The sequence below is a fragment of the Heteronotia binoei genome, chromosome 12, assembly GCF_032191835.1.
Source record: "Heteronotia binoei isolate CCM8104 ecotype False Entrance Well chromosome 12, APGP_CSIRO_Hbin_v1, whole genome shotgun sequence".
Classification (NCBI taxonomy): domain Eukaryota; kingdom Metazoa; phylum Chordata; class Lepidosauria; order Squamata; family Gekkonidae; genus Heteronotia; species Heteronotia binoei.
Window position 1 is genome coordinate 55,946,942 of NC_083234.1, and position 18,024 is coordinate 55,964,965.

Consider the following 18,024-nt stretch of genomic DNA (forward strand, 5'->3'; position numbering starts at 1 on the left):
AAAAAACAAAAACTTGCTCCACTTTAGACACCAAAGTGGAGCAAGAACTCCATGTGGGTACATAGCCTCAGAATATTCTTACTGTTGTGCTGGTTTATTGCTATATAAAACAAACCAACAAAGCCCTACAGTCCTGTGATACACTAACTCACCCTTCTGTTTGCTCCTCCATAGGAAGATTTGAATCAGCCCTAGGAAGTGAAAAAGTAGAGAAGCGTTAAAATAGGGAAAGGATGAGGCTTCTGTTCCTTCTGGCTCTAGCAGAGGTTTGATGTGACAGGCAGCAGAGATCTATTCCGGGGAGAGAAGAAAAGGTCATTGTGAAGACTCCAATGTGGAGGGTACTGCAATTTAACAATCAGTAGAGGGTTCTTTCTCTAGTCTCTTTTCCCTGTCAGTCTTGAAAGCTGTAAAGAAGAGCTGGCAATTCTGCATACCCTTTCTGAACAGCTGGGTATGAAACATACGGTTGGATCCCACCACTCATCAATGGAACGTGTAGATGGTTGCGAATCTTCCTCCACAAAAATTTATTTCCAGGGTCATGGAATAAATGTGACCTAACAGATGCGCAAGAGAGCCCCATGGCGCAGAGTGGTAAAGCTGCAAAACTGCAGTCAAACTCTGCTCACAACCTGAGTTCAATTCCAGCGGAAGCTGGGTTTGGGTAGCCAGCTCCAGGTTGACTCAGCCTTCCATCCTTCCGAGTTCGGTAAAATGAGGACCTAGCTTGCTGGAGGGAAAGTGTAGATGACTGGGGAAGGCAATGGCAAACCACCCCGTAAAAAGTCTGCCGTGAAAACGTGAAAGCAACGTCACCCCAGAGTTGAAAATGACTGGTGCTTGCACAGGGGACTACCTTTACCTTTTTAAACAAATGCACTGGTCAGTGGCCTGCAGTGGGGAAGGGGAGAGTAGAACTGTGCTAATGACACTAATTTTATCCATTTCCCTCAATCACAAGGCTGATAGACCATAGGGGTCTTGCTGTCGTTGGAATAAATTTTCTCATGGCTGGAGAAGAATGCTGAGGAGACGGGAATGCAGGAAAGATCCATGTTCCTCATGCCTGCAGACCTTGGGATCCAACCACAGTATCATGCCATTATATATATATTTTCAGTTGCTTTGTGGGAATTGGTTAGGTGTAGGTTATGTGCGGGAAGTTTGCATGTGCACAAGCACACATACACGAAACACTCAGCCCCCAGCCTTGCCAGAAACCTGTGAGCCACTTCCCCACACAGCCTCCAGTTTGGCTGGACAGCAGAATTTCCACATGTTCACAATTGCCATCAGTCACAGTTTGCCAACTGTGCAAAAGGGCAAATTTTTGTCACTTAATGCCATCAGCCTCCCTAAGTTTCTGGTATCTACAGAGTCTTACTCTACAGATGGATTCCTAGGGCGAGAGAATCTCTTCTCTACAATCTTATTTCCCCTGCTTACATAGATTCAGACTGTGGTCCACCAATATTTGCATATGAATGCTCAGGCTGGGACCTATCAATGCTTGCATACACATGCTCCGGAGAAGGGCTGGAACACAAGGACAGGGGGAAGGAGAAAGTCTCTCTCTCTCTCTTTTTAACAACAATGCCATCATTGTAAACATAGCAAATATTTAACTATCATCGTAGATATCCCACTACCTTTACAACATACACTTCTACATACAAGGATACACAACTCGGTGGGTCTCCAGGTAAATTCCCATTTTGAACAATCCTTCAAAGGCTAGTTCCTAGGAGTTTTAAAGTTCCTAGTTCCAAAAAGCACTCCATTACAGCAATAGTGCAGAACAACTGTACGAAAACTGTAGCAATTGATAACTGTAGGATAACTTGCACTAGCTTTTTAAGAGGGCAATGCTCTAAATTTTTGAAGATATAACTCCACACACTCTGAATGTAGTGCAGCGGAGAAAAGATGGACACATGCCAAACAATCAAGCAACAGCTTTGACAAGCCATAAAATGGCCTATTAAAAAAGTCAGAAGGAAGCCAGCATCCTATAACCAAGCTGTGTCATTTTACTTACAACCCCACCCCCCTACAGGGTCTGAACAGTCGGTCTTCCACAAAATAATTACCAGGAACAATTATTCAGTCCAAAATCTTTTAAAAATGGGGCATAATTGCCTGAAGAATCCAGTGGTGAAACATGCAAGAAAGTTCCTGGTCCAGTTCCTGGTCTCTTCAGTAAAAACCACCTCAGGCAGCAGGTGTCTGGGTAAAAAACCCAAAAAACCCCTCTCAGCATGAGACCCTGGAAAGCCACTATTTGGAAAGACTGTGGCTCAGGGGTTTAGCACTTGCTTGACGTGTAGAAGGTCCTCAGTTCTCTCTTTGGCATCTCCACTTAAAATGAGGCCATAGCTAGACTCACCGGTTGATAGAAAGTGATCAGAACAGACAATATTGAGTGAGCTGCCCCAATAATGAAGTTTCATCTGAGTGCTTCTTTTTGCTGGTAGAATGCAACTTTTTGGAGCCCCAAATTACATGCACAGCTGTGCATGATCAAGCACGCAGTGAGATCTTGAGCAGGCTTCTTAACAAGACTGCCCCTCATCTTGTTTGCTACACTCACATAGAAAAACGTGGTGACCGTTGCACATCAGCGTAGGCCTTCTCAGGAGTGGATCTGGAATGACAAGAAACCTATTTCAAGGGCTGAAGGAGCAAAACCCCACCAATGGCAGTCAGAAACAAGACTGGGCCAAGCAAGGTAGTGAGTGGGTGGACAGTGAATTGGGCATAAACCTGCACAAGAGGAGACTGGCATGTGCACAATGGAGTTTAGTTAAATTCATTACAAAAATCCAGTGGTGGAAGCTCAGCAGCAAAGAACTTGCTTGGTGTGCAAGAAGTCTCTCCACTAATGAGGCTGTCCAAGACAACAGAAAGCTGCTGGCTATCAGAACAGACAATACTGAGTTAGAGGACCCAATAATGAAATTTCAGCGGAGTGCTTCTTTTTGCTGGTAGAATGTTAATTTTTGGAGCCACAAATTACATGCACAGCTGTGCACAGCCAAGCAGGCAGTGCACAAGTTTCTTAGCAAGACTGCTCCTTCATCTTATTTGTCAGACTCACGTAGAAAAAGCTGGTGCTCCTTGCATACTGACATAGGACTTCTCAGGAGTGGATCTGGAATGACAAGAAACCAATTTTAAGGGCTGCAGCAGCAAGGCCCCACCAATGGCAATCAGAGCAAGACTGGGTCAAGCAGGAAATTCGCAGACACAAAATTGGGCACAAATGTGCATGAGAGCACAGTGGCATGTCAATGCTGGAATTTCATTGGATCCATTACAAGAATATAGTGGTAAATACTCAGTGGTAGAGAACCTATTTGGTACACAAGGAGGTTCCCAGCTCAGTTCCTGGAGTCTCCAATTAAAAGGATCTCAGGGACACTCCCTGGTATCTCTAATTAAAAAGATCTCAAGAAGCAAGTGTCTGTGCGTGGGGAAAAACCTCTCTCTCATGAGAACCTGGAAAGATGCTATTTGGAGAGGCTGAAGCTCAGTGGCAGAACGGTTGCTTGATATGCAGAAAATCCCTGCTTGATCTTTGGCATCTCAACTTAAAATGAGGCTGCAGCAAGACTCTCTGTCCAAGATAACAGAAAACTGCTGGCTATCAGAATAGACAATACTGAGTTAGAAGATCCCAACAATGAATAGACAATATTGAGTTAGAAGATCCCAATAATGAAGTTTCAACTGAGTGCTTCTTTTTGCTGGTAGAATGTTAATTTCTGGAGCCGCAAATTACATGCACAGTTGTGCACAGTCAAGCAGGCAGTGAACAAGTCTTTCTTAGCAAGACTGCTCCTTCATCTTATTTGTCACACTCACGTAGAAAAAGGTGGTGCTGGCTGCATACTGACGTAGGGCTTTGGAGGAGAGGATCTGGAACGACAAGAAACCAATTTTAAGGGCCGCAGAAGCGAGGCCCCACCAACGGCAATCAGAAACAAGACTGGGTCAAGCAGGAAATTGGCAGACACAAAGTTGGGCATAAACTGCATCTGAGAGGACAGTGGCATTCAATGCTGGAATTTCATACGATTCATTACAAGAATATAGTGGTAGATACTCAGTGGTAGAGAACCTGTTTGGTACACTGGGAGGTTCCCAGTTCAGTCCCTGGAATCTCCAGTTAAAAGGATCTCAGGGACACTCCCTGGCATCTCTAATTAAAAAGATCTCAAGAAGCAAGTGCCTTGCGGGGGTGAAAAACCTCTCTCTCATGAGAACCTGGAGAGATGCTATTTGGAGAGGCTGAAGCTCAGAGCCAGAGCACTTGCTTGACATGCAGAAAATCCCTGTTCCATCTTTGACATCTTGACTTAAAATGAGGCCACAGCAAGACCCGCTGTCCGAAACAACAGAAAGCTACTGGCTATCAGAATAGACAAAATTGAATTAGAAGACCCCAATAATGAAGTTTTAGCTTCTTTTTGCTGGTAGAATGCTAATTTTTTGAAGCCACAAATTACGTGCACAGCTGTACACAGTTGAGAAAGCAGTGAGTTCTTGAACAAGTTTCTTAGCAAGACTGCTCCTTCATCTTATTTGTCACACTCACGTAGAAAAAGGTGATGATGGAAGCACACTGATGTAGGACTTCTCAGCAGAGGATCTGGAATGACAAGAAACCAATTTCAAGGGCTGCAGCAGCAAGGCCCCAACAGCCATCAGAAGCAAGACTGGGTCAAGCAGGAAATTGGCAGACACAGAGTTGGGCATAACCATGCACAAGAAGACCCCAGGATGTTGACGCTGGAATGTCATTGGATTAATTACATGCTTTTGCTTTCTCACTTGCTGCTTTTGTGTTCACAACTCCTGCCAACTGTTTTACAACCACTGTAACCGTTTTATCATGGGGTGATGATTTTCAGCCTCATTTTAATGATATTCTTTGACTTAATTTGAATTCATCATAATTTTTGGCAGGTCTCATTGCTACTGAAGTTTGGAAAATGCACCTAGAATTTTTATGATGGAATACACAATATAAATTATCTGAAATAAGTACACATACTACATTTTATTTATCCTTCTAAGAAAGTCTCCTAAGCATACAAACAAAACTTCACACACCAGACAAGTTGGGAGGAGACAGATGTTCCGCATCTCCACCGATGCTGAAAACCCTGTTTTCATAAATGTCTCCATCTAATGCCATCTCTTAGGACTCTAACTAGTCATTTCTACTTCTAAGATAAGCCCCCAAAATATCCTATGGGTCATTATATACTGTCAAGAAATTTCTCTCCCTCCCTCCCCACCATGTCTTACGTCTGGACTTGATGAACCCCTCCAGAGGTATCGAACTCATTTGTTATGAGGGCCAGATCTGACACAAATGGGATTTTGTAGGGCCGGGCAACATATGTTAAAAATGTAATGTGAGATAGCAGTAATATAAACTTTATAAAGGACTCGATAAACACATTTAAAGATGTTATTTTTAAACTTAAAATACAAATGTGTTTAAAACTCTTGTAATATTTTGTTTAAAATGAAAAGGTGGGGGGAATAGTGGGATCCAGCAATGCAATTTTTAAAACAAAATGTCAAGAAAAAGCACAAGGATCACAGCAGAAACTAAAAATATAAAATGCTCTGAGCCTGGGAAAACAATGAAATGGCATTGCAAGCTTCTCTCTACCCCCCCACCCCCCGGGTATACTCAGATTGGCAATGGACCTCCAATGTAATATCCTCTTTTGACTGTGGATTCCCAGGTTAGAGTACTCATTAGGTCAGGTCCATTGAGCAGAGACAAGCTGGGTCAAAGCATCAGCCCTTTATTTGCAAGGATACAACTCCAGGAAGCATGAGCATCAGCTGGCTATGCCCCCACCTTTCCATTTTCAACCAAATATTTCAAGAGTTTTAAGCATTATTTCATTTTATGTTAAAAATAATATCTTCAATTGTGTTTGCCTGTGTCCTTTATAAAGTGTATATCTCTGCTCCCTCCCATTACATTTTATGGCACGCGTGGCCCAGCCCCATAAAGTTCCATTTGTGTCAGACTTGGCCCTCCTAACAAATGAGTTCGACACCCCTGTCCTAATGCAAGCAGTTGGTGGCACTGTGCCAGAGGAGAAGCGACAGAGAAACCCCTCCAAGGGTTGGATGAGCAGCACTTCTTCATACGGAGACGAAGGATGGTTGCTGGGTGCCTAAACGCTTTAGAAAGCTGAAAGGAGTTGCTCTTCTGGGTCAACAGAACCACTCCACCACACATGCAATCAATAAATAAAATAGGAAGCACAAAAGGTTTCTTTGTGACGGGCAACTGGTAAAGTCTGAAGTGAGATGAGAATGACTGTTGATCTTTCAAAGCCTTGCTGTAGAAACTCCGGCGACATATTAAGTGGCTAGACATGCTTTTCTGTGTTAGGCTGCCAGCACACAGCTGCCAAGAGACTGATCATTAAGGCTATGTTGCCTGGCCTGCTACCCTCTCTAAGCCAGCTATTATTTAGTTTTTCATTGCTGTCTTGACAACATGCTGAACATGTTATTTCAATAACTGGAAATTTCAAAGACTCTGATGCCTGGGTTGCAATAGCGTCAAGTCATTCCATCCTAATTTTACTACTTATATTCCAAATAGGCAAAATAGAAACCACTTTCTCTCACTAATAATAATAATTATTGTATGGCAGTCTGTGTAGCACAGCCAGGAGATCCTACGATTGTCTGGCAGTCGGAAGTTCTAGCTTTTAGTGTTATGTACCACTAAGTGGCGAGCTAGACTTGTTTTTATGGCAAGAGATGTTTCAGAGGTGGTTTGCCTATGCATCCTGGCCCTGGTATTCCTTGGAGGTCACCCACCCAAATACTAGCCAGGACTGACCCTGTTTAGCTTCTGAGATCTGATGCAACTGGGGTAGCCTGGGCTATCCAGGTCAGGGCACATTCTCCCACTCATATCCAAGGAGGGAATCAATGCAACTTAGAGCACCTGCTTTGCATGCAGAAGACCCCAGCTTCAGTCCTTGGCCACTCCAAGCGAATGGATCTCTGGCAGAGCATGTTGGAGAAGACTGTTCTTTGCCTGAGATCCTAGAGAGTCACTGCCAGCCAGAGAAGGAGTACTGAGCCAGAGAAGGAATACTAAGGGGAGGGATGGCAGCTCAGTGGTAGAGCATCTGCTTGGTAAGCAGAAGGTCCCAGGTTCAATCCCCAGCATCTCCAACTAAAAAAGGCAAGTAGGTGTAAAAAACCTCAGCTGGAGACAAAACACATGATCCATCTGCCTTTTGGCAGGGAAATGTAGCACATAAAGATACAGCAACAATTCCAAAAGTATTATGCCCCCAAATTCACCCAGCACCTTAATGTTCTTTCAAGCTGCGGCGAAGTTTCCTTGATGTCCCACTCCCTCCACCACCCTCATGCAGCAGTGGGCAGCAAAAGAACCATCCTCTTGCTATTTCAACTTACTTGGCTGCTTCCCCTGCTCCATCAGAACTTGGATATTTGGTCTCTGAGCGGCGTCTGAAATCACAGAAAGCACATTTCACTGCCACGTTGCCAAATGCAATAAACACTTCTCCATGCAACTCTTGCTACTACTGAGAAAGCAGAGGGCACTTGCAGAGGGCACCAAAAATCCATGGAGTTTCCCTTGCATTTTCCTTATGTTGCCTGCCACCTCAGCCATTTTCTCTCTCCACTATCATAGGGTATTTTCTTTTTGAACTGGGCAGAGATCTACTTTTTTTTTTTTTTTACAAAAATGAAAGCTGGGGATTCAGAGGTACTGCAGACCATGGCTAACTGTGCTGCAATAATCTTGCAAATGTTAACTTTTAAAACAGCCACGAAAAAGTTGCCTGGTGTGCATATGTGAGTGTGGAGGGGGAATGCCAGCCATGGGGGGCAGAGGAAAGGAAAATGGTGCTTCAAAAATATGCACATTCCTATCCACCTAGCATGAAAAGGCACTACCTGCAGTCTCTCCAAAAAGTTCCTTATCAGATCAGGTCAAGGGAAGACTACAGCAAAAAAACAATAAAACCAGGTTTTACCCTGAATACACAACCTCCATGTGGAAGCTACCAAATTATGCTTTTATGTCTGAGGCTAACACTATCTAACCAACGTGGTGCAGCGGTTCATTGACAAGGATCCAGGCGATCCAGGAGACCCATGTTTGAATCCTGACTGCTACAGATTCTTGGGTGACCTTGGGCCAGTAAATGTCTCTCAACCTAACCTATCTCTTTAGGTTGCTGTGAGGATAAAACAGGAGAGAAGGACAAGCTTGTAAACCACTTTGGATCCCCACTGGGAGAAAAAACAGGGCATAAGTATCTAAAATAAAAATAAATTCTATAATTCCAACTTGGCAGAAGGGAAAAGGGACAGTTAAAAAGGAGGCCTCTGTGTAATTGACAATAACTAAGTACCAACACAAGCAATTGTTACTTGGAATACGATTCAGCATCCAGAGAATCCCAGCTTTCATTTAAAAGAGAAATGCATTTCTAGTCCTCACAATCATGAAAAAGAAGTTTAGAAGCACACAAGCAATGCTTTTTATAGTATCCAGAGTCAGAAGAAAAGGCAAAGGTGGGGGTTTCAGTGGATTAGATAGGTTCATGGAAGACTAGTCTATCAATGGTTACTAGCCACAGTGACTGAGGAGAACCCCCACATTCAGAGACACTAATTGTCTGAATCCCAGAGCCAGGAAGCAACATCAGAGGAAGGCCTCTGCCTCTTTGCCCTATTGTTGGTTGGCCACTGTATGAGACAGGATCCTGGACTAGATGGGGCACTGGTCTGATTCAGCAGGGCTCTTATCTTCTTCTGCTTGTCTCCCTCATAATTAGCAAAACTAAGGGCATGCAAATCTACTTAATGAATAGAGGTCACTTTTCTGGATGTGGGAGAACCAGATCAAGGAAACAGAACAGCATGGTCTCTAGACAACCCACAGCAACACCAATAGTGCAGACATTGTGTAATTTAAGGAGAGCAACTTGCTGGATCACGCTCACGGTCTGATTCAGCACAAGGCAGTATTCGGTTTTCGGTACTGACCAAAAGTCTGTCCCACTTCCATACCATCTAGTCTTTCCAGCTCACCTAGGACCAGGGTGCAGGTCTTTAGGATCCACGTATGAACTCTCTGCAGCCCTAGAATGACAGAAGGGAGTCTTCAGTGTGGAACTCACAGAGAAGATGCAAAAGACCGTGTAAAACAGCTTACGATGTCCCATTTCCTTCTCTATCACTGTATAAACTATGCAGATTATTCAAGGCATAGGCTTGTAAAGAAGTTACAGACCAGCTCTGCTTAGGTTAGCCCTAAACTGTACAGAGTTTACCTCAATTACCAATCATATGGTTGAACAGAAGAAACCAACCAGAGCTAGCAATGCACTGGCCATTAGAGTCACTGGGAAAAGTCCTGGAGGGGGGCAATGGCCTGCGGACTGCCCCCTCACCAGAGCCAACCCTAGCCCAAGTGAGGGATGGCTCTCACCCTACATGGCACGAGTGGCAGCTGCCACAAACTGGTGACCATAACAAAACCCCAAAAAGCAAAATTTACAAATAGAATATAAAACTGACCTATTATGTTTAAAGTCGCCTACATAAGAGGAAAAAGTTGGCATAAGAAAACCAAAGGCTGCCCAGCAGATGGGCAAAACTAAAACAGGAATTGGGAAGTTGGAGGTAGAAACAGCAAGGATAAGAAATTCAGAATGACCCCTAAATAGTATTAGGCAGTCCTTTTGATAACTCTGGTCCCAAGCCATAAATGACAGATTTCATAATCATAGACAATTTGAGCATACAATGTTCAGAAGCTTCTTTAACCTTTATAACCATGGGGTCAGTCAGATTAGAGAGAGCCAGTTTGGTGTAGTGGTTAAGTGCGTGGACTCTTATCTGGGAGAACTGGGTTTGATTCCCCACTCCTCCATTTGCACCTGCTGGAATGGCCTTGGGTCAGACATAGCTCTCGCAAGAGTTGTCCTTGAAAGAGCAGCTGCTGGGAGAGTCCTCTCAGCCCCACCCGCCTCACAGGGTGTCTGTTGTGGGGGAAGAAGATATAGGAGATTGTAAGCTGCTCTGAGTCTCTGATTCAGAGAGAAGGGCGGGGTATAAATCTGCAATTCTTCTTCTTCTATTACACCAAACAGGTGGGGTTTTTTTCTTGGAAATATGCAAGCAATGCTAGTTAAAGATCAGAAAGCAGTCAGGCTTAATTTAACAGTTACAAAGTGGGCCTTCAGCATCCCATAAGGCAGATCTATATGTCTCCTGTAACATTATTTATAATAAATGAAATTACTTTGTTTAATTTAATTGATGCCCATTGCAGAAATTCTCTTTTATTGGCTCAGAGTTTTGGTAAATTATTATTTTAAAAACCCTAACTGAAAACAGACCTTTCCTTAAAATACAACTGCTACTGATTATAAGTAGGGAGGGTAGAACAACTTGCTACTCACTCCTTCATTGATTTGTATTTAGATGATCTTGGGGCCAAATACACAGGCTCTGGACGGCGTCTGAAATCACAAAAAGCTGGTCTAAGTATCTTGCCTTAAACAGCCTCCTCTGAGGCCACCGTGTGGATGTCAAACCAGAACTGCTAAAAAAGGATATTCAGTTGACTCCCAGAAGCTGGATTCCATAGATCCAATCCACTAATGGTGGCATTTTTCTCCAGTTCAGGGAGCCATCCCCTAGCACAAGAGGTGCCTGAGTTGGGAAGGCTTCTTGCCTCAAAGGAAAGTGTCACTGTTAGCAACATGAGAAACCATGAAATTCAGCCACACACTTTTGTGAGAACTTGGGCAAGAGACTATCAGAGGGTTTTTCTTGACTTCTTTTGCCCCAGGCTTGTAATAAAGTAGGCAATACTCTTGGGAATGCAACTTTGCTTTCTCTTTCCACCAGGGCTTTTCTTGTAGAAAAAGACCAGCAGTAACTCATTTGCATATTAGGCCACACCCCTGATGTTACCATTGTTTCACATGGGGCTTTTTGTAGAAAAAGCCCTGCAACAATCTAACTAACAACTGTAATAACTATCTACAACTAACTACAACCTACAAATATAAGAGAAAAAAAGTTCACCGACCGAAGCAGAAAGATCGACTGATCAGCGCGGCGGTCAGAAGAGAACTGGCGGGATGACCGCGCCTGTCGCAGTGAGCATGCGGGGTGGGGCTCCTGGGCATGCGCACTGGGGCGTCGGCGCGGAAATCCGCAGCTTTTGAGTTTACCGATCGAGATCGGCGCAGGCGCCTTACTCCCATCAGTGTGATGCACAAAGACCACGAAGAAGATCTGCATTCCTGCTCAAAAAAAGCCCTGCTTTCCACTAGGCAAGGACAGACAATCGCCAGGCAATGCCATCATCAGAGTTATATAGTATATCTAGTAGTAAAGTGGGTTGGCTCAGACCAAAGTGACAAAAATCAGATGGCCACAGACAAAATAAGGAATTCAATGTATTTGGGATATTCTCCGACAATGTAGAAAATATCACCTTGTAAATTAGGCAAAAGGGAAAATAAATGCCCCAACACTGACTGAGTACACTTCAGAAGGCACAGAATGTTCAGAGAGCCAGTTAAGGGGGGGTGGGATAAATGGCTTGCTTGAGTCGCTGGGATACAGAATCCTGGAAGGGATAGGAGTTTCCAAACTGATTATTCCTCCCAGCCCTACCACTTGCCAGAAGCATTTTGCTTCTCCTAAGTAGCAAGCTTGATGGCGAAATGCCTAAAAAGCTGCCCACATAATCAGAGTATACAGAAATATACTCACTTTCAAATTCAAGGTGGAGGAAAGGGGTGGAAATACCGAAAATGACCAGAAGAGGACTGAGCATGCTCATTGCCCTCCAGTAGGCATGAATTATCAGCAGTAGTTGGGTATTGGAAAAGCTCCACCTACTTGAGTTCCTAACAGCTTAAAGTATCCCAGAAGCAGAGATTTAAGCTGGGGGGAGATTTTCCTCTGTCCTCCCCCTCCACTCTCCCTCAATTTGTTTCACAGATTTCATAAATATATGCATGACATTTCTCTAATGATTCCTGCCACTAGAGCACATGACAGATCATAGCCCACATAAACTCACAAGCCAAAGAGATCTGTTCAGATTGCATAATTTTGCAACAAGTTTTTTTATGGTGCAAAATTCAGAATATTCTTCATCTGAATTACAGAAATAAATTGCTCAGAAGTATACAAACTGCTACTGGTTTGGCACATGCAATTTACGGGATTGGCAGGAGGGGCCTTGTTGGAGGAGCCATTGACTAGACTCTGCCATGAGGCTACTGTGAACTGTGCTCCCTGGTGCCACCAACCCCAGAGACTGGAAGTGCCAATGGCTTCATTCCTAGATACATTCTGGACCAGCACATTAGACCCTAGGAATCTCTGACATTAACACAGATCAGTTTTTAGACTTCATGGTTGCAAAGAAAGACTAGAAAGTGCATGGACACTGCCTTCTGTAATCTCAGAAGTTAGAGAAGCAGCTTAGCAAGGTTCCTAGCAGTCATAATACGACTTCAGCTCTGCACCATGTGCTCACCCTTGCCATCGCTCTGGTGTGACCTTTTGCATAATTCAGATTGTGTAATTTTGCAAGAAGTTTTTTATGGTGCAAAATTCAGAGTATCATTAGTCTGAATTACAGAAATAAATTGTTCAGGATTATACAAACTGCTACTGGTTTGTCACATGCAACTTACGGGATCGGCGGGAGGGCCCTTGTTGGAGGAAGTGAGTCTTTTCTATCTTTTTTCTCCTTTTTGTCTTTTTTCCTTGGACACAAGACAAAGAGACCCCTTGTTAATACAGCTCTGCAGTAATGGGCTACCAAACAGGATCTTGCTGCCCTGACATATCTCTAGGCCCAAGATCAATATGCTTACTGCTCTAAAAGGGCTCCAATGTACATGAACAAAACAGGTAGGCATCCACAATGGTGTTACCCCAAAAAGTTCTGAGTAAACCAACTAATTCCCTGATCTGCCATCGTAAGAAAGGGAAAGGGAGGTTGCTACTTCTTTCTGTATGACTATCACTTGCAGTGACCACTAGTGCCCAGTCCTAGGGGCACACGTGAGACCACAGATGAACATAGGAAGAGCCCTGCTGGATCCGAGCGCAGGCCCCTCTACTCCAGCATCCTGTTGCCAACGATGGCCATCAAGAGACGTCCAGGATAGCTTTGAAGCTGCCTCATAGCAATGGTGTTCTGTTAAGCTCCCTTTGAACACAGAGGCTTCATTCTGTCATCATGGTCTAATAGTTGTCAACACACTTCCGTTTAAATTGGTTAATTCCACTGTTAAAGGACACAGCAGTGTACTGAAAAAAAAAAATGTTAGCAGCAGATACTGTGAGCAGCAGAGTTACAGGGCCCACAGTTCAACAGCAGAGCTAATGCCTTTCATTCAGAAGGTTCCAGATTGAATCCAGTACCTTGGGTACAAAACATGGTGGGGGGGAGATGGGCCAATGGCCTGATTCTACATAAAGCAGAGTTATATGTTCAAGAGATGCTGGCAAAAGAAGGGTATAGTTAGGGGGTCTCATCAGGAATAGCAAGACTTACAACAGGCTTCCCTCGCTGAAGAACAGGAACATGAGCCATGACTGCACTGGGGACCAGGCCTGTAGCTGCGAGGGCGCCTGTGGGGACACAGCCCCCCCAACTTCTGGGTGAGGCCCCCTGACTTGGGGCCCCCAAACAGCCTCCAGGGCCTCTGCTGCATCCTGGAGCATAGGACAGGGGGCAGAAGCAGTCCCCAGCCTCCCCCTCCAGTTAAAAGAGCTGCGGGCCGATCAGCTGATCAGCGGGCCCTTTAACCCAGCACTGGATTCAACTGCTCCATAGCTATTGGTGCTCCTGACTTGGCTGGTGACGATGAGTCAGGGTGCACTAGGACCCAGTAGAGCAGACCCTACCAGCTGCCTGTTGTCATGGGCTGCAACTCTCTCTGGAGGTGGCAGGGATCCTCTATAAATTTTAGCAGCATTTTTACATCTAAAAGCTTCCCCGCCACAAGTAAATGTTCCATCTGACTGCAAAACTTCCCCCTTCTAATGCATATCTGAAGCTCTTAATGTTCTTTGTAATTCACAAGGTAAAACTCGCTCCCTCCCCCACACACGCAGGGGAAGAGCATTTCCTCTTTTAAGCCCTCCCCCACCTTCCTCGATCTCTCTAGCAGGCCATTTATTTAGCTTCAGCTCCACAAGGCTGGTTCCTACCAAGAGAATGACTCAATGTATTTTTAAATAACAAGACACCCCGTATGTGTGTTCACTATAACTTGTGAACAGGACTTGTGTGTGTGCATGTGTGTTTGTGGTGGAAGGGGGGGGAGGGGGAAGGCTGGCAATATGCTTTCATTACAGTTATCCTGGATTTGGGTAGCAGAACTGTGATATATGGGCTTTAATTCATAGAGTTAACAACTTTGGCTGGTAAATTCCTGGATATTTTTGGTGGATCCTGAGGAAGGCAGGGAGCTCAGTGGCATGTAAAGTCAACATCCCTCCCCCCCCCCCCCCAAAAAAAAGCCATTCTGTACTGGGGAAATTATCTCTGTAGTCCAGAGAACATTTGTAATTCTGGGTGATCTCCAGGCCCCACCAGGAGGTTGGAAGCCCAATACCTTGGGAGTAAACCCACTGAATAAGAGGACTAAAGGTAGTTCTGCTTTCCATTGCTTCAGGTGACCATCCTGTAGTTTGCTTTAATTTTCACACACCCCCGCCCTCCCAACTTTGTTATTCCAAGGAAGTTTCCCATCCAAATACTTGCCAGAGCAATTTCAAGTTTTTGAAAATTGGTTATTTGGGGGGGTGGGGGCAGTAGGGAGTTTGAGTGTTCTGGGAACAGAAACAGATTTGGGTGGGTAGCAACGCTGGTCTGAAGTAATAGAACAAAATAGAACAAAATTTGAGTCCGGTGGCTCCTTTAAGGCCAACAAAGTTTAATCCTGGCACCAGCCAGTGTGATGGTAGGTCAGGGTGGCCATGAGAGCAGCTATGGATTGGGGCCCTTGAGTGCCCCCCCAAAAATCAAAGGCCCCCTGACCTTCCAAATTCTGGATACGTGGCTGCTGGGGACCCACTACAGGGATGGAGGTGGGGTGGCGGCTGATGTAGCAAAACACAGGGAAAAGGAAGGCCCCTGATTTTGAGGCCTCCAATGACTCACCATTGTTTGTTCATCAAGCGCAGGATGACAACTGCCACCAGCAGCAGAACCAATGTGGAGAAGAAACCCAAGAAGGCCAAGGAGCCTATGATAGCCACCAGCGTACTCTTGCTCAACACCTCAGGGCAAATGCATGTTGTTTGTGTTGCTATGAAAGAAAGGGGAAGGCCACATGAGAAATCATTCTCCTGAATTCCCAAGCCTTTCCTTCCAGCAGGGAAGCCAGTTAAAACTCTTCAAGATTTTAGTCACTAATTTCCTGTCTCCACATGACTCCCAGGCAACATAGAGCATTTACCCCCAAATCAACTTGCTCTCCTCTTAGCCACATCTCACGCCCACCCCCAGAACCCCACCTACCTCACCTCCATAGTCAAACGACTGATTCTGGAAATGAAAGATGTCTTACTTGGTAGTAAGGCCTGCCGGTTCCCAACTGACACCTCGCCGGAATCTTCAGGGTACTATGGGTGATAAAACTGAGTAAGTTCATGATCTTGTTTTGGTTCCAAGCAACACATCTCCATGGCCAAACATGAATGACCAGTTCAAACTCTGGCATAATTTATTTAAAACATTTAAATGCCATCTTTTCACTCAGTACAGGGTCAAAACATTAAAACAAATTTTAAAATACTTATCTATAAAATGACAAGAACAGTGTAACAAAACACAAACGTGTAGACACATACACTTAAAGATGAAGGACAGTCAAACAGAAATGTTCACTCACTTGCGGAAGCCAATGATAGAGGGAAATCAACAAAACCTTCTGGCAAGGGAATTCCACCGTTTCAGTGCCATGACTGAGAAGGCGCTTTCTGGGGTGCCACCTGTCTAAGCTCAGACGGCAGAGGCACCTGCAGCAGGGCCTCCAAGATGACTGTAGCTGATAGGTTCATATGGGAGCAAGTGGTTCTTAAAGGATAGCAGATGCAATGAAAATTCTTTCTTTGCCTTTGGAGATCTGCTGCCAGGCAAACTGAACAGCATTAGGCTAGAAGTTACAACAGGCTGATGGGAAACAAAGCTGTTCCACATTTCTCCTCAGGAGATAATTCCTTTGTAAAGCCTCTGAGTGTCCATGCAGCATTTTTAAGTGTTCCAAGCATATTACGTTCATCGGCCACTATCATTATTCCTACAGCACACTGTAATCACAGCAGAAGCAAAATTCAAGCCCGGGGCCTCCTGCTTTGTACTTCAGTCTTTTGTATTCTGTGCTACACTAGCTTCCCAATCAAAATCTCTCCAGCCACAGTTCTTTCTTATTTACCTTGAACTATTAATTGCTCTACTGAACCCTCCTCTGTCCCTGCACAGAGGATTTAAGGTGACACTCATTCAGTGGCATTTCTGTACTCACCCTCCTTAACATCCTTATTGGTCTATGGACAATATTTTCACTATCTTCTGATTCATCTGAAAGGGTACTCATTTGGTCTCCTTTTGCTGATAGTTCTTGGGAAGCAAAACTGCGTCCCTGCATTCTAGAGGTCTCTGCCCCATTTGTTTTTGCTGGAAATCAAAGACAGAAGATTCACACTTGGTTAAAATCCAATAGGAGAAATGATCAAGTCCCTTCCATGGTTGAACATTGAGCCACTTGTACAAGACATGAGATACAGGGCTCCCCACAGATCAGTGTTCTCACCCAACACTTAATTAGATCATCTGGAATGCTGGAGTTGGGTGCCCTCAGTATAGTGAGAACACACAACCATATAGGTCTGTTCCTGAGTCTTCAAGAAGCTGCTGCCTCAGCTGTGAACCAGCGCTCAGTATTAAGTTGGATCCATTGCCCCATACTTCCCTCTAAGTTACTGATCCCTCTTAAAAGAAAACTTTTACAATGTTCTGATGATGTTTAACAATGACACAAATAATTAGGATCAAACTACCTGCTGGAAAAGTGCCTAGAGAATTGTGGATAGTGCCCATCTGGTTACTCTGTTCCACTATTAAAAATATTGGGAACCTGCAAGTCATCTTCTTAAATATATTATGGGGAAGGAGCTTCCTTGGGGCGTCATATCTGTATCTTTGTAACTGATTTAAAGTGGAGGAACATGACATGGATTTATAGCCCTATTGGCTAGGATCCAAAGAAGCACTCAACTACTTCATGACATCCATGAGAGGTAGGCAGTGGTGGTATTTGGGGCTTTTCTTTGTACTACAGCATGCTCAAACATGTACCAACCCAAAGAACTTTTTAAAAACCCAACTGTGATAGGGCATGGAGAGGGACACTGCTGTTCAAAACAAAGGTAATCAAGAACCCCACTGGGCATATCCAAGCTCTTGGATGCACCTAAAGTGGCTTGCTGGATCACAGTCATTATGAGTTTGCAAGAATAAGCAGTACAGCCACCTGGGAAAGGGCTACAATTACCTGAGCATAATCTGGCAAAAATCACTGAAACTATGCACTTATATTAGTGAAAGAAAAATCAGCAACTTAAAGGCAACTAACAACCCTAACAGGACAGTTTGTTCACAACTGGAGCACCACATTTCATTATCATTTGTGAACTTCTATTTCAACATATTTCTTCCTGGTTCTTGAGATCAGTTGAATAGGCCTTGCTTTTGTGTGTTTATATGAGAACCTTCTTTGATATGGCACCCACTTTGTGGAAACAAGATAGTGGGATTTCTCAGGATGTTATTTCTGCACCCCAAACAATTTTCTGAAGACTTTAGTACTTACAATAGAATCAAGAATTACATGCCATTCTGCCCATTTCTATGGTCAATGCACCAAATCTAAA

At 44.2% G+C, this 18,024-nt stretch overlaps 1 protein-coding gene across 1 annotated transcript; it reads right to left on the reverse strand.

The window, feature by feature from the left end:
* Positions 1-2,589: 2,589 nt before the first annotated feature.
* Positions 2,590-13,850, reverse strand: LOC132579997 (uncharacterized). The gene is made up of 9 exons (XM_060250605.1): positions 13,637-13,850; positions 12,768-12,839; positions 10,506-10,565; positions 9,130-9,180; positions 7,480-7,533; positions 4,601-4,654; positions 3,868-3,921; positions 3,101-3,154; positions 2,590-2,647 (listed from the first exon to the last, which is right to left on the reverse strand). Exons 1-9 carry the CDS (start codon positions 13,804-13,806, stop codon positions 2,590-2,592), a joined length of 627 nt encoding a protein of 208 aa, XP_060106588.1. The 5' UTR covers positions 13,807-13,850.
* Between the last annotated feature and the right edge of the window lie 4,174 nt (positions 13,851-18,024).